We start from the raw sequence: 26,677 nt of genomic DNA on the forward strand, positions 1-26,677 counted from the left end.
GTATTAGACAGATCATTGAGGCAGAAAACTAACAAAAAAATTCTGGACATAAATTAGACACTTAATCAATTGGATCTAAGAGCTATCTACAGAATACTCCACCCATCAACCACAGAATATACATTTTTCTCTTCTCTATATGGAATATAGTCTAAGATCAACCACAAGCTTAACCATAATAGATTTGATACATTCAAAAAGATCAAAATCATACCAAGCATACTCTCAGACAACAGTGGAATTAAAATAGAAATCAATACCAAGATCTCTCAAAACCACACAATTACATGGAAACTAAACAACTTTCTTCTGAGTGACTTTTGGGTAAACAACATATTAAGACAGAAATAAAACACTTCTTTGAAACAAATGAAAAGAGAGAGACAACATACTGAAATATCTGGGATGCAGTAAAAGCAGCGTTAAAAGTTTACAGTATGTCTGGATGCAGTGCCTGTAATCCCAGCACTTTGGGAGGCTGAGGGGGAGGGCACTTGAACTCAGTTTGAGATGATCCTGGGCAACCTGGCAAAACCCTGTCTTTACAAAAAAATACAGAAATTAGCCAGGCATGGTGATGTGTGCCTGTAGTCCCAGCTCCTTGGGAGGTAGAGGAGGGAGGATCACCTGACTCTGGGGAGGTTGAGGCTGCAATGAGCCATGATCACTCCACCACAGTACAGCCTGGGCAACAGACTGAGATCCTATCTCAAAAAAAAAAAAAAAAGTTTGTAGTGCTAAATTCTTACACTGAGAATTAGATTCACAATCTAATATTGCAATTAGAGCAACTAGAACAAGAACAAACAAATCCTGAAGTTAGCAGAAGAAAAGGAATAACTAAAATCAGAGCAGAATTATATGAAATTGGGACCCCAAAATCCATACAAAGAATTAATAAAGCCAGGTGCTGGAGCCACTGCCGCCGAGTCCGGATCTCATTGTCATGTGCCCCTGACACCTGCTGGATGTGCATTCCCAATTCCTTTTGGTTCCAAGTTCAATATGGCAACTCTCAAGGATCAGCTGATTCATAATCTTCTAGAGGAAGAAGAGACCCCCTTAGAATAAGATTATAGTTGCTGGGATTGGTGCTGTTGGCATGGCACAGGCCATGCCAACAAGTCCACAAAGGACTCAGTAGATGAACTTGCTCTTGTTGATGTCATGGAAGATAAATTGAAGGGAAAGATGATGGATCTCCAACATGGCAGCCTTTTCTTTAGAACACCAAAGATTGTCTCTGGCAAAGACTAATGTAACTGCAAACTCCAAGCTGGTCATTTTCACTGCTTGGGCACATCAGCAAGAGGGAGAAAGCCATCTTAATTTGGTCCAGCATAACATGAACATCTTTAAATTCATCATTCCTAATGTTGTAAAATATAGGCTGAACTGCAATTTGCTTATTGTTTCAAATCTAGTGGATATCTTGACCCATGTAGCTTGGAAGATAAGTGGCTTTCCCCAAAACTGTGTTATTGAAAATGGTTGCAATCTGGATTCAGCCCAATTCCGTTACCTGATGGGGGAAAGGCTGGGAGTTCACTCATTAAGCTGTCAGGGGTAGGTCCTTGGGGAACATGGAGATTCCAGTGTGTCTGTATGGAGTGGAGTGAATGTTGCTGGTGCCTCCTTGAAGACTCTGCACCCAGATTTGGGGATTGATACAGATAAGTAACAGTGGAAAGAGACTCACAAGTAGGTGGTTGAGAGTGCTTATGAGGTGATCAAACTCAAAGGCTGAGGGATTGGACCCTCTGTGGCAGATTTGGCAGGGAGTATAATGAAGAATCTTAGGTGGGTGCACCTAATTTCCACCATGATTAAGGGTCTCTATGGAATAAAGGATAATGTCTTCCTTAGTGTTCCTTGCATTTTGGGACAAAATGGAATCTCCGACCTTGTGTGAAGGTGACTCTGACTCCTGAGGAAGAGGCCTGTTTGAAGAAGAGTGCAGTTATACTTTGGGGACTCTAAAAAGACCTGCAATTTTAAAGTCTTCTGATGTCATACCATTTCACTGTCTAGGCTACAGTAGGATTTTAGTTGGAGGTTGTGCCTGTTGTCCTTTTTATCTGATCTGTGATCAAAGCAGCAATATTTTAAGATGCACTGGGAAAAACATCAATTCCTGAAGTTGGACATAGGAATGGTTTGTAAAATCCTACAGCTATATCCTGATGCTAGATGGTATTAATCTTGTGTAGTCCTAAACTGGTCAGTGTGAAATAGTTTTACCAACTCTGAGGCAGCTCTGCCAATGCTGCACATGCTGCAGTTGCCCCTTGAGCCAGATGGATGTTTACTGTGTGTATATAACTTTCTGGCTCCTTCACTGGACATTCCTAGTTCAACATTCTTTCCCAGTCAGTCACATCCTGGGATCCAGTGTATAAATCTAATATCGCATGTCTTGTGCATAATTGTTCCAAAGGATCTTATTTTGTGATCTCTATATATAGCAGTAGTGTACATTACCATATAATGTGAAAAGATCTACATATAAACAATGCAACCAACTATCCAAGTGTCATTCCAACTAAAATCCCTAATAAACCTTGACCACTGAAAAAGAGAACGAATAAAACCAATGGTTTGTTTTTTGAAAGGATAAACAGGATTGATAGATGCTAACTAGATTAACAAACAAAAAAAGAGAGAAGATCCAAATAAACACAATCAGAAATGACAAAGGTGATATCACAACGAATCCTACAGAAATACAAAAGATCCTCAGAGACTATTATTAATAACTTTCTGCACAGAAACATGAAAAGTCTAGAGGAAATGGATCAATTTCTGGAGACACACCACCTCCCAAGATTGAACCAGGAAAAAACAGAAATCCTAAGCAGACCAATAATGAGTAATGAAATTGAATTGGGAATAAAAATCCTACCAAGCAAAGCCCTGGACCAGAAAGATTCACAGTGGAATTCTACCAGATATACAAAGAATAGCTGGTACCAATCCTACTGAAACTATTCCAAAAATTAAAAAAGCAAGGACTCCTCTCTCACTCATTCTGTGAAGTCAGCATCATCCTGATACCAATATCTGGCACAGACACAACAAAAATGAAAACATCAGGCCAATATCCCTGATGAACATAGATGAAAAAATTCTCAACAAAATACTAGAAAAGTGAATCCAGCAGCATATTAAAAAGCTAATTCACCATAAGCAAGTAGGCTTCATTCCTGGGATGGAATGTTGGTTCAACAGACACAAATCAGTAAATGTGACTCACCACAAAAACTGAATTAAAATAAAAAAAGCATATGATCATCTCAATAGACACAGAAAAGGCTTTTGATAAAATCCAACATTTCTTCATGACAAAAATTATTAACAAAGAAACTAGGCATTGAAGGGACATACTTCAAAATATTAAGAATCATCTATGACAAATCCACAGTCAATATCATACTGAATGGACAAAAGCTAGAATCATTCCCCTTGAGAACTGGAACAAGACAAGGATTCCCACTTTCACCACTCCTTTTCAAGATAGTACTGGAAATCATAGCCAAAACAATCAGGCAAGAGAAAGAAATAAAATACATCCAAATAGGAAAAGAAGAACTCAAACTATCTTTCTTCTCCAATCATTTGGTTTTGTAACTGGAAGACTGATAAAAGTCTTCAATAAGTTTCAGGATACAAAATCAATGCACAAAAATCAATAGCATTTCTACACAACAATAACATTTAAACTGAGAGCCAAATCAAGAAAGGAATGCCATTTACAATAGCCACAAAAAGAATAATACATCTAGCCAAGGAGGTGAAAGATCTCTACAAGGAGAACTGCAAAATACTACCAGAGGAAATCATAAATGACACAAACAAATAGAAAAACATTCCATGCTAATTCACTTGAAGAATCAATACTGTTAAAATGACCATACTGCCCAAAGCAATATACAGATTCAACACTATTCCTATCAAACTACCCATTTCACTGCAAAACTATTCTAAAATTCATATATAACCAAAAAAGAATCTGAATGGCCAAAGCAATCCTGCGTAAAAAGAACAAAGCGGGGGCATTATATTACCCAACTCCAAACTGTGCTACAAGGCTACAGTAACCAAAACAGCATGGTACTGGTACAAAAACAGACACATAGACCAATAGAACAGAATAGAGACCACAGAAATAAAGCCGCACACCTACAGTCATCTCATCTTTGATAACACTGGCACTAATAAGCAATGGGGAAAAGGTTTTCCGCTTAATTAATGATGTTAGGATAGCTGACTGACTATACGCAGAAGAATGAAACTGAACTCTTATGTTTCACTATATACCAAAATTAACTCCAGATGGATTAAAGGTTTAAACGTAAGACCTCAAACTATAAAAATCTTAGAAGATAACCTAGGAACCACCATTTTAGACATCAGCCTTGGAAAAGAATTTATGACTAAGTACTCCAAAGCAATTTCAAAAAATCAAAAATTGATATATGGGACCAAATTAAGTGGAAGACTTTTTGTGCAGAAAAAGAAACTATCAACAGGGTAAATACAACCTACAGACTGGGAGAAAATAAGTATCTGAAAAAGTCTAATATTCAGAATCCATAGGAAAGTTAATTCAACAGCAAAAATCTCCATTAAAAAGTGGACAAAAGATATGAGTAACACTTCTCAAAAAAAGACATTCAGGCATCCAAAAGCATATAAAAATGCTCAATGTCACTAATCATCAGAGAAATGCAAATAAAAACCACAATGAGATACCATCTCACACCAGTCAGAATGGCTATTATTAAAAAGTCAAAAATTAACAGATGCTAGTGAGGCTGCATAGAAAATGGAACACTTACACACTGTCGGTGTATAAACTATGCATTCATTCACAGTGTAAACTAATTCAGCCACTTTAAAAAGCAATTTGGAGATTTATGAAAGAACTTAAAACAATTACTATTCAACCCACTATTCCCATTAATGGGTATATATCCAAAAGAAAATCAATTATTCTACTAAGAATACACATGCACTTGCAGTATTCACAATAGCAAAGATATTCAGTCAACCTAGATTCTCTCATAATGGTGGATTGGATAAAGAAAATGTGGTACTATAAACCATGGAATATGATGCAACCACATAAAGGAATAAAATCTGGTCCTTTGCAGCAACATGGATGCAGCTGGAGGTCATTACTATAACACAGAATCAGAAAACCAAATACTGAATATTCTCATTTATAAGGGGAAACTAAACATTGGGTATACAAGGACATAAAGATTGGAAAAATGGACACTGGAGACTACCAGATAGGGGAGGAAGAGAGGGTTGAAAAACTAACTCTTGGGCATTATGCTCACTACTTTGGTGATAGGATCATTTGTATCCAAACTTCAGCAGCATGCAATATGCACATGTTAAGAAACCTGAATCTAAAGTAGAAGTTGAAGTTTTAAAAAATGAACATTTTCTAATTTCCCTTGTGATTTCTTAAAAGGGTATCATTTAATTTCCATATATTTTTGAATTGTCCATATTTCCTTCTGTTATTCATTTCTAATTTTATTCCATTAGTGTTTGAAAAGATGCTTTTTATGGCTCAATCTTCTTAAGTTTATTGAGACTTGCTTTGTGGCCTGACATATAAACTATCCAGGAGAATGTACTATGTGTACTTGAGAAGAAGGTTTATTCTGATATTGTTGGGTACAGTGTTCTATATATGTCTGTCAAATCTGTTAATATTAGTTTTAATGTTGTTGAAGTCTTCTATTACCTTATCTTTTTTTCATAATTGTTCTATCCATTATTAAAGAAGGGACATTGAAATTTCTAACTGTTTTCATTGAACTATTTCTGCCTTCAATTCTGTCAGTTTTTACTTTATATGTTTTGGGACTTGGCTGACAATTGTTATGTCTTTTTGATGATTGTCTTATCATTAAATTATATCCTTGTCTTTTGTAACAACTTTTGTCTTGAAGTCTATTTTTCTTCCTGATATTATAGCCACTTCAGCTCTTTTAGTTACTCGTTGGATTTAATGTGAATCTCTTGTAGGCAGCATGTAATTGAATTAATTGTGTGTATGTGTGTGTGTGTGTGTGTGTGTGTGTTTGAAATCCATTCTGCCAATCTCTGTCTTTAAATTGGAGACTTTAATCCATTTGCATTTAATATAATTACTAATAAGGAAGAATGTACTTTTATGATTTTTTTACATGTCATATCCTTTTTGTTCCTCAATTCCTCCATCACTGCCTTCTTTTGGTTAGTTAGATATTGATTTTGATTCTCTGCTCATTTCTTTTACTATATTGTATATATTTTTAATTGTGTTCATAGTGATCATGTCATGGATTAGAATTAACATCTGAATTCATAAAAATTTAAATTTGAAATAATACCAATTTAGTTTCAGTTGTATGCAAAATTTGCTACTACATAGCTCTGCCTTCTATTGTGTTGTTATCGTGTCACAAACTACGTTTTTATACATTGTATGACCACCAACATATATTTATAATTATTGTTTTATGCTTTTGCCTTTTTAATTATATACAAAATGAAAAGAGGAATTATAAGCCAAAGGTATATTATTAGTGACATATATTTACCTATGTAGTTATGCTTACTTGGGTTATTTATTTCTTTGTGTGAATTCAATTTGCTGTCTAGTGTCCTTTCATTTTAGTCTGAACAACTCATTTTAGTATTTCTTGTAGGGCAGTTCTACTAGTGACAGACCTTCTCAGTTTTTGTTTACCTGGGGATATCTTAAATTTTTCTTCATTTTTGAAGAATCATTTTGCCAGATATAGAATTCTTGGTTAACAGTCCCTCTTTCACCCCCACCACTTTGAATATGCCATTCCATTGCCTCTGATATCATGGACTCTGATGAGAAACAGCCATTAATTTTACTGAGAATCTCTTATCTGTGAAAGTTCACTTCTCTCTTGCTGCTTTCAGGATTATTTCTTTGTCTTGTCTTTTGATAGTTTGATTATAGTGTGTCTTGGTATAGCCCTCTTTGAGTTTATCCTACTTAGAATCATTAAGGTCTTTGGATGTGTAGATACATATCTTTTATCAATTTGGGAAGTATGGGACATTATTTTTTCAAATGTTCTTTCTTTCCCCCTCTTTCTCCTCTTCTCAGATTTCCATTAGTGTATGTTGGTATGGTCGATGGTATCTCTCAGGTATCTTAGTTATGTCAACTTTTATTTATTTATTTTTTTTTGAGACTGAGTTTCGCTCTTTGTGTGCGATGGTGCAATCTCAGCTCACTACAAACTCCACCTCCCAGGTTCAAGCGATTCTCCTGCGTCAGTCTCCTGAGTATCTGGGATTACAGGCATGCACCACCACATCCAGCAAATTTTGTATTTTTAGTAGGGACAGGGTTTCTCCATGTTGGGCAAGGTGGTCTCAAACTCCCGACCTCTGGTGATCCACTTGCCTTGGCCTACCCAAGTGCTGGGATTAAAGGTGTGAGCCACTGTGCCTGGCCCACCTTTTTTTTTTTTTTTGACACAGGATCTTGCTCTGCCAATAGGCTACAGTGCAGTGGCATGATCTTAGATCACTGGAGCCTCAAACTCCTGGGCACAAGCAATCTTCCTGCCTCAGCCTCCCAAGTAGACTACAGGCACATGCCACCATGCCAGGCAAATTGTTATTATTATTATTATTATTTGCAGAGGCAGAGTATTGCCTTGTTGCCTAGGCTGGTCTGTAACTCCTAGCTTCACATGATCCTTCCACCTTGGCCTCCTACAGTGCTAGGGTTACAGGTATGAGCCACTACACCTGGCAGGTTCTGTTTGTATTTTTTTCTTTCTGCCCATCAAATTGAGTAATCTCAACAGACCTATCTGTTGTTCATAGTTCTTTCTTCTGTTTCTTAACATCTATTGTTGTATCCCTTTTGTATATTTTCCATTTTAATTATTGTACTTTTTATCTCCAAACTTCTACTTGTTTCCTTCTAATAAATTCTATCTCATTGATATTCTCTATTTTGGTGAGGCATCATTCTCATGTTTTCCTTTAGTTCTTTGTTCATGTATCCTTTAACTGTATGAGCATATGTAAAATAGTTGATTTAAAGTTTTTGTCTAGTAAGCCCAATGTCTGGCATTCATCAGGGTCAGTTTTTATTGTTTTTGAATGGGTCATAATTTCTTATTTCTTTGGATACTTTGTATTTTTTGTTGTTGTTGTAAAGCAGACATTTAGAATATTATAATGTCACAACTCTGGAAATTAGACTGTCCCCACTTCCCAGTGTTTCTTGTTGTTGTCTTTGGTTTTTTTAATGACTTTTGTGAACTAATTTTGTAAGGTCAGTATTTTTTCTTGTATGTCTCTATTCAACTAGTTTAGTGTTACTAGATTAGCTAGTAATTCAACAGAGATTTCATTAAATGTCTGAAATAACCACAACAAAAATTTCCCAGATTTTGCAGATGGGCTCTGTGTGTGCCTTGGGGTCTGATTTCAACACTCAGCTGAGCAGTTTACAAATCTGCATTAGCCTTCACTTCCTGGCTGGGCCAAGCCTGAAGGTCAGCCAGAGGTTACAGCTTAGTTCCTTCTCATGTCTTTTGTGAGTACACACCCAACCGAGAACATGAGTGTGGCCTTCTCGATTCCCAAAAATATGTGGGAGATTTTCAAACTTTTTGTTTCCCAAAGCATCTTACTCTCACCTTTCCTCCCAGGCTTTCTGCTTTGTCTGCTTGTTGCCTCAACTGTTATCCCTTGGGCCAGGAGGCAGTGGCTCATACATTTTACCTTTAAATAATTTTGACAAAATCTTCCAGGGTAATAACTCTCTCCTGGAGCATTCCTAGTTAGATGAAATAAAATCAAGACCTGTGACCTAGTCCTTCAAAGAAACACCAGACAGGCCAAAACAAACAGCTACAACCCCCCAAGAACAAGATATTTTCTGTTCACTATGGCACCAGGAACTCACACCACTGCTCAGCTAGAGAATGTGGGTTGGGGTAAATTAAAATGCCACAAAGCTCTCCTGTCTAGATTCAGCTGTTTTTTCTTTATTAAGCATTCACTTGGTTGCTGAAACCTTTGGTTATTTTCCAGAGTTTTGATAAAGTTAACTAGGACAGTTTTTGCTAGACTGTTATTTTTGTGTTGTCACACCAAGTGTCAGGTTCCAGCCCATTCTGAGGTCTGAGGGGGAGGGGGTGGACGGGTGGCAGATAGCTGAAAGAACATTCGGGGGGCCATAGGCAGGTAAAATATGGCTTTTATTCTCTGGCTGCTCTGTCCGTCTTTATCTTGGTTGCCCGCTCTGGCTGCAGCCCTTCTCAGCGGTTGGCTCCACGGCTCCTGCCGCCCCCATGGCTCTCCCTTACAGGGTCAGCAACTCCACTCTCTCTCTCTGGGTGTGAACGGTATGTACAGCATCAGCAGGGCAGTTGTACCTTTTACAAATAGTGGTTCAGAGCCAAGTATGAGTTTACACAAACAGGTTATATAACAATTAGAGTTTTGTGCCTGTGCTCCAAACTTGCTGAGTCACATTGGCCCAGATATCTGACTCAACGAACTCTTGAACTTAGCACATACATTTTCTTTACACGTGTAGAGATAGATTTTTGGAATTTCTACTCTGCCATTGTTTGCTGATATAATACTTGGCTTGGTTTTTCTTGGTCCTTGTGTTTATATGTAACTTTTAGAAGTATCTTGTCAATTTCCACCCAAAACACTGAATGGTATTTTGATGTGGTGGCATTGAATATATAGATCAACTTGAAAAGAATTGATATCTTTACAATACTGAGTCTTCCACTTAATAAATATGGCATATCCATCCATTTACTTAGGTCTTTTTGATTTCCTTCAGTAATATTATATACTTTTCTGTGGTGAGATCTTACATGTCTTTTATTATATTTGTCTTGAAGTATTTGACTTTTTATGCTTTTATTGTGGGAGGGGTTCTAATAATAAATTTCTTTTAAAATTATTGGACTATTCAGCAATGCTATTTATGCTTATCAATTTTCAAAATTATGTTTTTTGAGGAACTTTAAATTTCACTAAAATTTTCAAATTCAATGACAAAAGTTTTTTTTAATAATATAATCATTTTAATGTCTGCTGATCTGTAATGATATTCCCTTATTCATTTTGATAAATTTTTTTAGACTCTAATCAGTTTCAGCATGAATTTATTAGTTTTATTAAGCTTAAAAAGTTAACTTTTGGTCTTTTGGATCCTGTCTATTGTATGTTTCCTAAGTCATTAATTCTTGCTCTTATTTTTATTTTTAAAATTCTAGTAGAATTTAATTACTAAGTTTTAGATTTTTTTTTGTATAACATATATATCTAAGCTTATAAATTTCCCTCTTATTCTGGCTTTAGGAGTATCTCACAAGTTTTGATATAGTTCCACCGTTATTCTGCTTAATTTATTTTTGGGTTTCTATTTTCAATTCTTTTTTGTCTAAAAAAGGCTTAATGTTGACTTCATTTTTTAAGAGAAGTTTTGACAGTAATTTGCTTTCCACACTTAGAATATATGTCTTCCAGATTTCGTTATTTCTGCAGAGAAATCAGTCAATGGCATATTTGTTGCATCTTTAAAGTTAATCTGTTTTTAATATGTTCTTTTTTTCCCCCCACAATTCACTGTAAGGGGTCTAGGTAGAGAATTTTCTTTGCATTTATTACGCTTGGAGTTTAGTAGAGTTTATATAATCTGTGGATGGATGTCTTCCGTTTTGGAAAATTCTCAGCCATTGTTTATTAAAATATTCTGCACTCTTCTCTCCTTCTGGGACTCAAACTACACTTTAATAGATCTTGCCACTGTATCTCTGTCTCTTATCTTCTTTTCCATCTTTTCCATTGTTTTGTCTCTTTATACTTTCAAGTCATCAAATTGATATATTGAATTCTTTCTTTCAGTTATATACATAGATATACATACACACACACTTATAAATATGTGTATCTATATATATACTTTTTTTTTTTTTTGACACAGGATCTCACTCTGTCACTCAGGCTCGAGTGCAGTAGCATGAACATGGCTCACTGCAGTCTCAACCTCCTGGGCTCAGGTGATCCTCTTACTTCAGCCTCCTGAGTAGCTGGGACTACAGGTGTGCACCACTCCACCTGGCTAATTTTTTGTAATGATGGTGTCTCATTATGTTGTCCAGTCTGGTCTCAAACTCCTGGGCTCAAGTGATCTTCCTACGTAGCCTCCCAAAATGCTGAGATTACAGGCATAAGCTACTGTGACTGGCTCAGTTATATTTTTACATTCTAGAATTTTATTTTAAGTAATTTAAATTGTCTGCAATTTTCTCAATTTTTTATTTCCTTGAACATTTTAAAGTTATCTTAAAATAAATGTCATGTATCCACTATCAGGATACTCTGTGCTCTGTTTCTAATATATACTGTTTTTCTTGGTTTTTAAACACGTAGTCCGAGGTTCTCTCGTACATATTTTCTTATGCAGCTAAAATGTTCTGTTCCCCCAGATAAGATTTATGTTTTCTGGCAGGCATCCAGACATACTAGTAGTCAGGGATCATCTTAACCTCTTTCCCAAACCATTTATTTCTTACCTGGCATTATTTGTTTTGATAAATCTCCTTGGAGTGCAAACCTAAAGTAAGGGGGGGTTTACTTAGTGGGCTCTGGGTTCTTATTTTGTCTCCTTTGTCCTTTGTAGTAATCAAAATGTCTGCTCAGCTTCACAGCCCTTTGGCCTCCTCCTCTGGTGCCTCTAGGGAAAAAACGGCCTTGAGTGCTGGGCTCATTGCTCTAGGTTTTCCTTTTCTCCTAAATATTCTTCACTAATTTATTAATTCTCCAGACCTTCAAACATATATTCTCTTAAATATTTTGTCTATGGTTTCTGGGTGTTCTTAGTGGAAATATTGATCTGAGTCCTTAGTTTGTTGTTACTGGAATGAGAAGTCCACAAGTATGTATCAATTTACCACTAAGTGCCACATTACTACATCCTACAGGATTTTATATGTTATATTTTTTTTTCATCTACTTCCACTTATGGAAATTCCCATTATGTTTTCTCTTTAACACATGGACGTGCAGAAGTGCATTTTTTTGTTTCCCAAAATGTTTAAAAAATAATGTTTTAAGATAGATTCCTAAGATTTTATTGTGGTCAGAGAAAATGTCTGTCTTCTTTTAGAAATATGTGTCTTTCTAAACACATGGCTAATTTTTGTAAATGTTCCATGGATACTTGAAAATCTTGCATTTGTTACATTTGTTAAGTACAGAAATCAAAGTTCTTAATTTCACTCTCTGAATATTTTATATTTTTACCAATTTTGCAACTTTTGTTTGCTTCATGACAGTTTCTATCAGGTGTGTTAAAATTTTCCATATTAATGTTGATTCATCAATTTTTTCTTGTATAAATTTCTCCAGTTTTTGCTTTATACAATTCAACATTTGTTGTTAGTTGTGTACAATTTCACAATTGGTATCTCTTCTTTGTGGATCATTTTGTATATCATGTAGTTTTCCGTTTTATCTTTAATAAAATGTTTTGCTTCAAACTCTGTTTTGTGATATACGTTGGAACTATTACTAGCTCTCTTTTCATTAGTATTTGCATGGCATGTATCTTTTGAATTTCTTTATTTTCTACCTTCTGTACTGTTTTTATATTGTATATGTGATTTCTAAATAGCATATAAATAAAAATTGTCTTTGAAATCTAACTTGATCACTTTTATTTGTTCTTAGGTGAGATATTTATACCTATGTAGGTATTTGCATGAATTTCTGCTCTCTAGTTTGACTTTTTGGCTTACTATATTTCATTTTTTATTTTCTTCATTCCTATCTGCTTTTGGATGGAAATATTGGACTATATCCTTTTTCTCCTCTGCTTGTTTGGAAGCTGCAGATCATTTATCATTTTAGTCTTTTCCCCTAAAATTTTAACACATACATTAAACCACTAATTTTCCTAAGGGAATATAGTGATTCTATACTTCTTTTGTCCTCCTGAATATATCAAGAAATTAGCACTCATTAGTTACTGATTAATAACCTTCTTAATTTTCTAATTGTCATCTTGAATTCTACCCTTACTTTAAAAATTATTATGAAATAGTTAAGAGTCACAAAAGTGATGAAGTTAATACAACGCGTATTCATGTATCCACAACCCAGCTTAAGAAATAAAACATTATCTACAAGATCTGAGACTGCAGTCTGCCTCTCCCTGTTTACTTCTCTCTCATCACCTAACCTCCACTCCCAAGGTCATTTATATTCTGGATTTCAAATAATTTCTCTACCTTTCTTTACACTTTAAAAAAAATATGAATTCTTGTCTTTGGTTCTGTTTATATGCTGGATTACGTTTATTGATTTGCGAATGTTGAACCAGCCTTGCATCCCGGGGATGAAGCCCACTTGATCATGGTGGATAAGCTTTTTGATGTACTGCTGAATCCGGTTTGCCAGTATTTTATTGAGAATTTTTGCATCGATGTTCATCAGGGATATTGGTCTAAAATTCTCTTTTTTTGTTGTGTCTCTGCCAGGCTTTGGTATCAGGATGATGTTGGCCTCATAAAATGAGTTAGGGAGGATTCCCTCTTTTTCTATTGATTGGAATAGTTTCAGAAGGAATGGTACCAGCTCCTGCTTGTACCTCTGGTAGAATTCAGCTGTGAATCCATCTGGTCCTGGACTTTTTTTGGTGGGTAGGCTATTAATTGTTGCCTCAATTTCATAGCCTGCTATTGGTCTATTCAGGGATTCAACTTCTTCCTGGTTTAGTCTTGGGACAGTGTAAGTGTCCAGGAAATTATCCATTTCTTCTAGATTTTCTAGTTGATTTGCGTAGAGGCGTTTATAGTATTCTCTGATGGTTGTTCGTATTTCTGTGGGGTCGGTGGTGATATCCCCTTTATCATTTTTTATTGCGTCTATTTGATTCCTCTCTCTTTTCTTCCTTATTAGTCTTGCTAGCGGTCTGTCAATTTTGTTGATCTTTTCAAAAAACCAACTCCTGGATTCATTGATTTTTTGGAGGGTTTTTTGTGTCTCTATCTCCTTCAGTTCTGCTCTGATCTTAGTTATTTCTTGCCTTCTGCTAGCTTTTGAATGTGTTTGCTCTTGCCTCTCTAGTTCTTTTAATTGTGATGTTAGAGTGTCAATTTTAGATCTTTCCTGCTTTCTCTTGTGGGCATTTAGTGCATGATTATCTCAATAGATGCAGAAAAGGCTTTTGACAAAATTCAACAGCGCTTCATGCTAAAAACGCTCAATAAATTCAGTATTGATGGAACGTACCTCAAAATGATAAGAGCTATTTATGACAAACCCACAGCCAATATCATTCTGAATGGGCAAAAACTGGAAAAATTCCCTTTGAAAACTGGCACAAGACAGGGATGCCCTCTCTCACCACTCCTATTCAACATAGTGTTGGAAGTTCTGGCTAGGGCAATCAGGCAAGAGAAAGAAATCAAGGGTATCCAGTTAGGAAAAGAAGAAGTCAAATTGTCCCTGTTTGCAGATGACATGACTGTATATTTAGAAAACCCCATTGTCTCAGCCCAAAATCTCCTTAAGCTGATAAGCAACTTCAGCAAAGTCTCAGGATACAAAATTAATGTTCAAAAATCACAAGCATTCTTATACACCAGTAACAGACAAGCAGAGAGCCAAATCAGGAATGAACTTCCATTCACAATTGCTTCAAAGAGAATAAAATACCTAGGAATCCAGCTTACAAGGGATGTAAAGGACCTCTTCAAGGAGAACTACAAACCACTGCTCAGTGAAATAAAAGAGGACACAAACAAACGGAAGAACATACCATGCTCATGGATAGGAAGAATCAATATTGTGAAAATGGCCATACTGCCCAAGGTTATTTATAGATTCAATGCCATCCCCATCAAGCTACCAATGAGTTTCTTCACAGAATTGGAAAAAACGGCTTTAAAGTTCATATGGAACCAAAAAAGAGCCCGCATTGCCAAGACAATCCAAAGTCAAAAGGACAAAGCTGGAGGCGTCACGCTACCTGACTTCAAACTATACTACAAGGCTACAGTAACCAAAACAGCATGGTACTGGTACCAAAACAGAGATATAGACCAATGGAACAGAACAGAGTCCTCAGAAATAATACCACACATCTACAGCCATCTGATCTTTGACAAACCTGAGAGAAACAAGAAATGGGGAAAGGATTCCCTATTTAATAAATGGTGCTGGGAAAATTGGCTAGCCATAAGTAGAAAGCTGAAACTGGATCCTTTCCTTACCCCTTATACGAAGATTAATTCAAGATGGATTAGAGACTTAAATGTTAGACCTAATACCATAAAAACCCTAGAAGAAAATCTAGGTAGTACCATTCAGGACATAGGCAATGGGCAAGGACTTCATGTCTAAAACACCAAAAGCAACAGCAGCAAAAGCCAAAATTGACAAATGGGATCTAATTAAACTAAAGAGCTTCTGCACAGCAAAAGAAACTACCATCAGAGTGAACAGGCAACCTACAGAATGGGAGAAAATTTTTGCAACCTACTCATCTGACAAAGGGCTAATATCCAGAATCTACAAAGAACTCAAACAAATATACAAGAAAAAAGCAAACAACCCCATCAAAAAGTGGGCAAAGGATATGAACAGACATTTCTCAAAAGAAGACATTCATACAGCCAACAGACACATGAAAAAATGCTCATCATCACTCGCCATCAGAGAAATGCAAATCAAAACCACAATGAGATACCATCTCACACCAGTTAGAATGGCAATCCTTAAGAAGTCAGGAAACAACAGGTGTTGGAGAGGATGTGGAGAAATAGGAACGCTTTTACACTGTTGGTGGGATTGTAAACTAGTTCAACCATTATGGAAAACAGTATGGCAATTCCTCAAGGATCTAGAACTAGATGTACCATATGACCCAGCCATCCCACTACTGGGTATATACCCAAAGGATTATAAATTATTCTACTACAAAGACACATGCACACGTATGTTTATTGCGGCACTATTCACAATAGCAAAGACTTGGAATAAACCCAAATGTCCATCTGTGACAGACTGGATTAAGAAAATGTGGCACATATACACCATGGAATATTATGCAGCCATAAAAAAGGATGAGTTTGCATCCTTTGTAGGGACATGGATGCAGCTGGAAACCATCATTCTTAGCAAACGATCACAAGAAGAGAAAACCAAACACCGCATGTTCTCACTCATAGGTGGGAACTGAACAATGAGATCACTTGGACTCGGGAAGGGGATCATCACACACTGGGGCCATCATGGGGAGGGGGGAGGAGGGAGGGATTGCATTGGGGAGTTATACATGATATAAATGATGAATTGATGGGTGCTGACGAGTTGGTGGGTGCAGCACACCAACATGGCACAAATATACATATGTAACAAACCTGCACGTTATGCACATGTACCCTAGAACTTAAAGTATAATAAAAAAAAAAAGAAAAAAAATATGAATTCTTAAATAATGTTACATGCAATTATTTGCTTGTTTAATAATTTTACATATTTTATTCTACTTCTTGAATATTTAAGTTCTGAAATGTAACTTTTTTGCTCAATATTAGTTTGTGTGACATAGTCATATTAATAGATATTATTCTAGTTTATTCATTTTCATGGCTATACTGTATTATATTACATTTTATGAATGTATCAATTTATATACTCATTTTCTAGATTGAAATTTAGGTTTTTTCCAACTTTTGTTATTACAAACAATGTTTCTGTAAATGTTCTTGACACTATTCACAGTAGCAATGATATGGAATCAACCTAGGTAGGTACTCATCAATGGTGAATTGGATAAAGAAAATGTATACATACACCATGGAACGCTATGCAGGCATAAAAAGAATAATACGTTCTTTGCAGCAACATGGATGCAGTGGGAGGCCATTTTCTAAAATGAATTAATGCTGGAACAGAAAATGAAATACCACACAAGTCTAAGAGTTGAAATTATTTAAAAAAGGACTTGAATGTGGTTTCTTATACAAACATGATTGATTTTTTTCTCGATGATGCAAATTCAGTAGTGAATTGTTGAGATATTTGAAGATGCCCTCTTTGACTTTAACATATGCTGCCAGATAATTTTTGCTTATTTTTTACTCCCCTTGCAATATGAATTGTTTCCATAGCTCCATATCTTTGCCACCATTTTGCCAGTTGGATAGGTGTGAAATGGCATCTTTTCATGGTTTTAATTTATTGTTTCCAAATTACTAGTAAGGTTGGACGTATTTTCATATGCTTCTTGGGCATTTAGTTTTCCTTTTCTGAGAATTCTGTTTGTATTTTTTGTCTTTATTCCTATTGGGTTGTTTTCTTTTTCTTACTGATTCACAGAAACTCTTAATAAGTCTATAGTAATACTTTGTTGAGATTTCAGAACCAAAGGCAAACGTTTAGGATCATTTGATGATTAATTTTATGTGTCAAATATCATGAGATATTTACATATTTGGTCAAACATTATTCTGGGTATGTCTGTAAGGGTGTTTCTGGGTGAGATTAGCATTTCAATTAATAGACGAAGTAAAGCAAATTGCCCTTCCTAAGCTAAGTGACTGGGACTTAGCTAATCAATTGAAGACCTGAATAGAAAAAAAGGCTAAATAAGAGAGAACTTCTCCTGCCTGACCATTAAGCAGGAACATCGGTTTTTTTTTTCTGGCCTTTAGACTCAGACTGAAACATTGGCTCTTCTTGTGTCTCAAGCCTGCTGAGTTTTGGACTGGTACTTATATCATTAGCTCTCCTGGCTCTCAGGCTTTTGGACACAGACTGGAACTACACATCAGCTGTGCTGAGTTTCCAGTTGTTGATTGCAAATCTTGCAACTTCATACACACACACACACACACACACACACACACACACACACACCCCCTATTAGTTCTATTTCTCTGGAGACTTCTGACTAGTACAGAACATGAACTCCAAATGAAGAAATGGAACCCATCCTTAATGGAACCCATCCCTAATTCCTAGTCCAGGGACCAGGCCAGACCAGCCACTCCATGAAGGAACCCATCAGAGCTGGAGGCTACCTTGTGGATCTCAGACCCCTATTCTCCTCTGCCACTGTGTGGTCTTGCGTACTTTTTTACTCACCTGGATAACATCTTGGAGAGGATTAGGGATAGAAAGAGGAGCCAGGAAGACTGAACTTTCATTAAAAAAAACCCAAATCAGCTTACTGTAAAGGAGACATTTAAATCAGAAGAAAATAATGTAAATGGGTAAGTTTAAACATTCCCCTTGTCCCTATTACCCAGCAGAGTGAAGACTCATGAGAAAGATGAGATTAATAATGGAACATAAAGAGCTCTTCTTTTGTATATTTGATTATAGAGCATACACTTCAGCACCTTTTTGGTTATGTTAAAATCCTGTGTTAATACCAAACAAATTTCAATCATTATTCCACCAGATTATTATACTTTAACATTTTAAGCAATTTCTCCTTTGTTTAAATAACATTTACAGCTACTTTTATGATTTTTGACCCTATTTTAACAATAGCTAACTATTAACATAATTTATTTAGTAAGAGATACCTGAATGTAAGAGTTTATGCTCCACAAGGGGAAGAACAAAGGCAAATTTTAACAAAGAGATGTTCATACGTATATGCATTATTACAACTGCACAACATGACCTTACCGTTCTGAATATCCACTTTCCCGGGCAAACCTCTGAAATGCACCCATGGGATCTGAGCCTGTGCTTAAGATGAATACCAGGGGAGTGTTGCATGACATGTCTTGATACAGGGTAGCCAGGTCCACAGGTGGTGTCTCTATAAACTGTTTTCCAAGATTTTCTATCACAAAGCCTGTAAGAGCAAAAACAACCTTGAAAAGAAAAAAAAAGTACGTTGAATGAGGATCCTTCATAATTTTATCCTAATTTTCTCCTTCAGCTCCTCAGAGGATGGTGCCTTGTGTTTTTGTACTTATTCTGTCTTGATTGGGTATACATATTTATTTATTTATTTATTTATTTATTTATTTATTTATTTTTGAGATGGAGTCTCGCTCTGTCGCCCAGGCTGGAGTGCAGTGGCACGATCTCAGCTCACTGCAAGCTCCGCCTCCTGGGTTCACGCCATTCTCTTGCCTCAGCCTCCCGAGTAACTGGAACTACTGGCGCCCACCACCATGCCAGGCAAATTGTTTGTATTTTTAGTAGAGACAGGGTTTCACTGTATTAGCCAGGATAGTCTCAGTCTCCTGACCTCGTGATCCACCCACCTCGGCCTCCCAAAGTGCTGGGATTACAAGCATGAGGGTATACATCTTTTTATAGGTATTATTTGGTGGATTTGTTCAGCAAACATCTGTAGACAGCTATGGTTCTCATGACTCACAGGCAAGATGAAATATTAGGTAAGAGGGAAGTCCCTCAACATTCACTCTATTTATGAAACTGCTGTCTCCCCTTCCTTGCTTCTTCTGGCCTGTTTCACATTATTGTGGACTTTACTTTCAGCCCCTACATTGTCTCTTTCTGCATTATTGATCTGTTTCCTTGATATTCCTATCATCATAAATTAAGCATTACTATATTCCATCCTTAAAAATAAAACCAAAACAAAGATCTTCCCTTGATGGCAGCTACTTTTCCAGCCACTATTTCATTTCTTTGCAAACACTCACAAGCCAACTTTTCAGAAAATTGGCTCAGTTTATTGTCTCCCTTTCTTCATCTCATTCACTCACCAGCCCCTTCTGACCCTTCTCTGGAACCAACCTCAGCCTTGATGATTATGCCCAGGCCTGGCCGTTTCCTACATCAATTTGGTTATTTCACTGATCCTACCCTACCTTACCTACCCCATTCCTGTTCTTGCCGGCCTTGTCCCTCCCCAACCCATATGGAGCCTTTGTGTGAGACAGAAAAAGGTGTCTCCTCTTCAAGGGACTTCTAATGTACCAGAAAGCCGTCATGATAAATATACAGCCTATAATATCTACAATGTGAATGACTCCTCCATGGGTTGTTCAGTGTACATCCTGCACAACTGTAAACAGCAGCCCTCCCCTTAGCCCTCCACTAGCTATCAACACCGTTCTGTCCAAACAAGCCTTACTGTGTGTGTGTGTATCTGTGTGTATGTAATGCTGTTGGGCAGGGAAGTGTCCCAACCTGGTCTAGGGCCATGGCCTTGGATCACATGCTTCTGTGGCCATTGGGAAAAGATGGTGTTCACATGCCTGTTCCTTTAAGTGGGGATGTATTATGGTACTAACTATAAAGGTGTCAGGGTCTAGGAGGAACAGCCATGCAATAGGGCCATCACGTTTGGGGCTTAGTTCTAATTCTAGTTGTGTTGATGTGTGGCTAAGTATAATTCACTGAACCTTTCCAGCATCAATTTCTTTATATTTTGTTTCAGGTGGACACTCCTTTTTGTATAAATTCATGGGGTAAGAGTGTAATTTTGTTACATGCATAAACTGCAATAATGGTTGAGTCACTGCTTTTAGGGTTTCCATCACCTGAATAATGTTCACTGTGCTCATTAAGTAATTTATTTTATCATCCATCCCCTTCCCACCTTCTCACCCCTCTGAGTCTCCATTGTCTATCATCCCTTTCTCTACATTCATGTGTACATAATATTTAGCTCTCCTTTATGAGTGAGAACATGTGATATTTGCCTTTCTGTGTCTTACTTGTTTCAATTAAGACAGTGGTCTCCAGTTTCATCTATGTTGCTGCAAGAGACATGATTTTATCTATATTTATGGTTGAATATAGTATTCGATTATGTATATACCACATTTTCTTTATCCAATCATTCATTGATGGACATGTAGGTCGATTCCATATCTTTGCTACTGTGAACAGTGTTGTGATAAACATATGAGTGCAATTATCTTTTTGATATATTGATTCATTTCCTTTGGGTAGATACCTAGTAGTGAGACTGCTGGATCAAATGATAGTTCTTTTTACTTCTTTGAGAAATCTCTGCCAGGCATGGTGGCTCATGCCTGTAACCCCAGCACTTCAGGAAGTCGAGGCAGGTGAATTGTTTGAGCCCAGAAGTTTGAGGTTGCAGTGAGCTGTGATTGTGCCACTGCATTCCAGCCTGGGTGACAGAGTGAGATCATATCTCACACACACAAAAAAATTTATACTGTTTTCCATGGGGGTTGCACTAATTTACATTCCCACCAAAGTGGGAATGTGTATTTCCTTTTCTCTGCATCTTCACTGACATTTGTTATTTTTTTACTTTTCAGTAATAGCTATTCTGACTGGGGTATGATAATATTTCATTGTGGTTTTAGTTTGCATTTCTCTGATGATTAATGATGTTGAGTATTTTTCATATAACCTGTTAGCCATTTGTATATTTTTTGAAAAATGTCTATTTATGTTCTTCACCCATTTTTAATTGGATTATCTCTTTTCTTTGTTATTGTTGTTGAGTTCCTTGAGTTCCTTGTGTATTGTGGATATTAGTCCCCTGTCAGATGCATAGTTTGCAAGTATTCTCTCCCATTCTGCAGTTTATTCATTTATTCTGCTGATTATTTCTTTTGCCAAGCAGAAGCTTCTTAGATTAATTAAGTCCCATTTGCCTATTTTTTGTTGCCTGTGTTTTGAGGTCTTAGTCATTAATTATTTGCCTAGACCAATGTCAAGAAGAGTTTCCCTAGGTTTTCTTCTAGTATTTTTACAGCTTCAGGTCTTATTTTTTAAGTCTTTAATTCATCTTTAGTTGGTTTTTATATAGAGTAAGATATGGGTCCAGTTTCATTCTTCTGCAAATGGCAATCCAATTTTTCCACCACCATTTACTGAAAGAGGTGTCTTTTTCCTTTTGTATGTTCTTGTTGACTTTGCCAAAGATTGGTTGGCTGCAAATATGTGGCTTTATTTCTGGATTTTCTATTCTGTTCCATTGATCTATGTATCTATTTTTATAACAGTACCATGCTGTTTTGGTTACTATAGCCTTGTAATATAATTCAAAGTCAGATAATGTGATGCTTCCAGCTTTTTCCTTTTTGCTTAAGATTGCATTGGCTATTTGGGCTCTTTTTTGGTTCCCTATAATTTTAGGATTGCTTTTTCTAATTCTGTGAGAAACGATGTTGGTATTTTATAGGGTTTATGTTGAATCTGTGGATTGCTTTGGACAGTATGGTCGGTCATTTTATTGATAGTAATTATTCTTATCCATGGGCATGGGATGTTTTTCCATTTATTTCTGTCATCCACAATTCCTTTCTTCAGTGTTTTGTAGTTTTCTTTGTAGAGATCTTTCACTTCCTTGTTTATATATTCTAGGTACTGTTTTTTTTTTCTTTTTTTTTTGAGACAGAGTCTCGCTCTGTTGCCCAGGCTGGAGTGCAGTGGCGCAATCTCCTCAGGTCATTGCAACCTCCACCTCCTGGGTTCAAGCAGTTCTCCAGCCTCAGCCTCCCAAGTAGTTGGGATTACAGGCAAGCACCCCCACACCCAGCTAATGTTTTGTATTTTTAGTAGAGAAGGGGTTTTGCCATGTTGCCCAGGCTGGTCTCAAACTCCTGAGCTCAAGCAATTCACCCATCTTGGCCTTCCAAAGTGCAAGGATTACAGGCGTGCACCCAGCCAGGTATGTTGTGTTTTGTTTTTTTGTTTTTGGTAGTTATTAAAAATGGGTTTCCTTCTTAATTTCATTCTCGGCTAGATCATTATCAATATGTAGAAAGGCTACTGATTTTCATATGTTGATTTTGTATTCTGCAAATTTCTAAATTCATTTATCAAATTTAGCAGTTTTTTGGTGAAGTTTTAAATTTCATTTTTTGGATATGTCATACCATACTGCATCATCAATAAACAGGAATAATTTGACTTCATCTTTTCCAAACTGTATGCCTTTTACTTCTTTCTGTTGCTTGATTGCTCTGGCTAGGACTCTAGTACTATGTTGAAGAGAGGCAGTAAAAGTGGGCATCCTTGTTTTCTTCCAGATTTTTGAGGAAATGTTTTCAACTTTTCCTTATTCAGTATAATGTTGGCTGTGAGGTTATCTTATATGGGCTTTGTTATTTTGAGATATGTTCCTTCTGTGCCTAATTTATTGAGGGTTTTTGTCATGAAGGGGTGCTGAATTTTATCAAACGCTTTTCTGAGTCTATTGAGAAGATCATATGATTTTTGTCCTTAAATCTGTTTATGTGATGTATCACATTTATTGATTTGTATACGTTAAACCATCCTTACATCCCCGGATAAAACCCACTTCATATTATCTTTTTGATATTATCTTTATATTATATTATCTTTTTGATGTGCCATTGAATTAGGTTTGCTAGTATTTTGTTGGGGACTTTTGAGTCTACATTTTTCAGGGATATTGGTCTATAGTTTTCTTTTTTTGTTGTATTCTTATCTGGTTTTGGTATCTGGATAATAATGGCCTCATAGAACGTGTTAGAGAAAATTCCCTCCTTCTCTACTTTTGGAACAACTTCTTTTATCGCTTTTATTTCAAAAGGCTTTGATTATATAAACCACTTGCTTTTTACTGTGCTAAAACGTGACCCAAGAGTTTACAATGAATTACAATATACAAAACACCAATAACTTATTTATTGGGGGTGCTATTTAAATACCAAAATGGTAACACACTCATGAAATGCTTTTGAACTTAAAAAGTTGGAGAAATATTTTTCTCGCAAACAGGACAAACTGTCACTAATATTGCATAGTGATCTTGGTTCTCAGTGGCTTTATCACAAGTTCTTGGTTTGTTACAAGCATATGTAACATGTGCAGTTTCTCATGTGTGTGAACTAATTTTCTTTATGAAACATTTTAAATATGCAGAAAATAAATGTGCATAAAACACACCCTCATTTGGGCGCTAGTCACCCAATACATATATCCAAGAACATGGTTAAGTACATAGAATACAGAAAGGAGATGCATCAATTAAAGCTATGGACAGGAGGATTCCTGCAGAATTAGCATGCGGTTTCTTGTTCTTTGATTTGTCCTTAGTGCTAGTTGTCTCTCCAGGAAGGTGGAAGTGAATGATTCTCAGGAAGAAGAAGGGGCTGTACCATAGAAGTGAGTTATGTAGGCATGCCAGCCCAAGAGTTGTATCTCACTATCACTGCTAAATGGTTCTCCCCACTTTCACATTAAGTGATTTAGAGTTCTCTGCTGTTTACAATAGTGTATTAAAGATCTTGTTCATACAAAAGATAACAGTAACTCCTATCTTAGTTACTCACTTCTTTGATTTTAGCTATTCTTGTCAGTATAAACGAACCAGGCCTCCTTCCTGATGTTGAAACCATCACTGGCATAATGGCCTGAATAGAGAGTGTTTCCTTATGACTGACAACATGCTGACATGGCAGGAGTATAGAAGATTTCCTGGCTTGACATTTTTGATCAGTTCTTCAGCTTTAGCTTTTGTACAGTCTGTATATACATTTGCTGACTTTCAAAGTCCTTATCAGATCCCACTCTACCCAAGAAAGTCTTGCCATTCTGCAGTGGATTTGCAGTGGACTTGCAGTGGACTTAACTCTGCAGTTATGCTGAGGTCTTTCTCTCTGTGCTCCCCTGTACTGGGCTGCTCTAGGTTCCTAGATAGTGACACTGACCTGCTTGGTCCTCAAGGGCTTCTTCATATCACATGGCTGGAACAGATCAACTTCTCCCTGTGCCTCTTTTGGGTATTTTTCTGTCCTATTCTCATGGAGATTTTGATGGTAGTGATGGCAAAAATTTTCTGTGCAAATGGCTTGGATTTCTTATAATCTATAAAGCCTAGATATCCAGGCATTTCTTAAAGATCACCCTCTGCAAAATCCCATGTCTGTATTGTGGGATCATTAGAGAATGTTCAGTCTCTTCCCTCTTTATCACCAAGTTTTTTGCTAGGAGCTCCTCTCTCCTTTTTATAAAATTGAATTTCCCATTATGATATATGTGACTCTATTATGTTTTGCTCAAAACCCTCTTTTTAGCTTTGCTGCTTGATCCTTCACGCAGTCTCTGGCTGGCTGAAGCCCTCAGAGCATTTTTCAGTTTATCCTTTCCATCAGAAGCCATCTGGCATTTCCAAAGGCAATTCCTGACCTCAGAGGAATACTGTTCTGAAGGTATTGATGGGTGAGTGCACAAATTCACCATCGAAAAATTCTCTGTGACTGGAAATTCCCAGCCCAGAGGAAGGGCATGGTTCTGTGTTTTCTTTGGATGAGAAGATAAGTTTAAATATTTGGGAATAAGGATTCCCTGCTCATCCTTCACTAGTGACAAATCTTATTAAAGCCATAGTGTATTAGGTGACCTATCAGGACCCTGGGTAACCTACTGAAATTGTGCAATATAACAGAACCCTTGTCCTCACACTTCTTAGCATCATACTCAAGTTCCTGAGACTTAAAGAAAAAATAAGAGAATGTTAAGTGGAATAAGGAAGTGTATTTTTCCTTTAGAAGGCTAATGGATAGGTCATTAAATGGGTTATGAGAATTACAGTAGCTCAAACTTTAAGTTGATAATAATTATTGCATATTCCTGTAGCAGTATTATCAGAAAAATCCATCAAGGTAAACTTTCTTTCTCAAGTTCAATATTTGTCTTCCACGATTTAATTTTTCTATGTCTTCCTTCACTCGATCCAAGTAGTGGCTTAAAAATTCTTGAGAGAAACACTCCACATACTGGGAATATAGAAGAGAACTTCCTCAATCTGATAAGGGAGAGTGTATTAGTTCATTTTCACGCTGCTGATGAAGACATACCCAAGACTGGGCAATTTACAAAAGAAAGAGGTTTAATTGGACTTACAATTCCATGTGGCTGGGGAAGCCTCACAATCATGGCAGAAGGCAAGGAGGTGCAAGTCGTGTCTTACATTCTTACATGGATGGCAGCAGGCAAAGAGAGAGTGCTTGTGCAGGGGAATTCCTCTTTTTAAAACAATCAGATCTCGTGAGACTTACTCACTATCACGAGAACAGCATGGGAAAGATTTGCTCCCATGAGTCAATTACCTCCCACTGGGTCCCTCCCACAATACATGAGAATTCAAGATGAGATTTTGTGGGGACACAGCCAAACCATATAAGATATCTATGAAAAGCTGACAGCTAATATCATACTTCATGATGAAAGACTGAATGCTTTTCTTCTAAGATCAGAAACAAGGCAAAGATCTGCTCTTATAACATTTATTCAACATTGTGTTGTAGGTTTTATCTAGGGCAATTAAGCAAGAAAAATAAAAGCATCTAGATTAGAAAAGAAGTAAATTTATCTTCATTTGAAGGTGACATGATTTTGTATATACAAAACACTAGGGAACTCACTCAAAAACTATTAAAACCAATAAACAAGTTTGGCACAGTTGCAGGATACAAAAATGTACAAAAATCAACTGTATTTCTACACAGTAGTAATGAGAAATGAGAAAATGGTTTTAGCCTGTTTTGTGCTGCTATAATAGAATACTTGAGACTGGGTAATTTATAAAGATAGATTTATTCGGCTTATGGTTCTGGAGGCTGGAAGTCCAAGAGCGTGATATGGCATTTGACAAGGGCCTCTATCCTGACTCATCCCACGGTGGAGG

At 36.7% G+C, this 26,677-nt stretch overlaps 1 protein-coding gene across 2 annotated transcripts in view; it reads right to left on the reverse strand.

Annotated features, from left to right (window-relative positions):
- The window catches only part of DNAH6 (dynein axonemal heavy chain 6), a 330,576-nt gene that overhangs the window by 38,074 nt on the left and 265,825 nt on the right, over nt 1-26,677 (reverse strand). For both annotated transcript variants that reach the window (XM_030920632.1, XM_030920633.1), the window contains one exon: nt 18,742-18,932. In XM_030920632.1, coding sequence (XP_030776492.1) covers nt 18,742-18,932 — 191 coding nt within the window. The remainder of the gene's footprint in view (nt 1-18,741; nt 18,933-26,677) is intronic.

This window comes from Rhinopithecus roxellana, chromosome 17 (assembly GCF_007565055.1).
Source record: "Rhinopithecus roxellana isolate Shanxi Qingling chromosome 17, ASM756505v1, whole genome shotgun sequence".
Lineage (NCBI taxonomy): Eukaryota > Metazoa > Chordata > Mammalia > Primates > Cercopithecidae > Rhinopithecus > Rhinopithecus roxellana.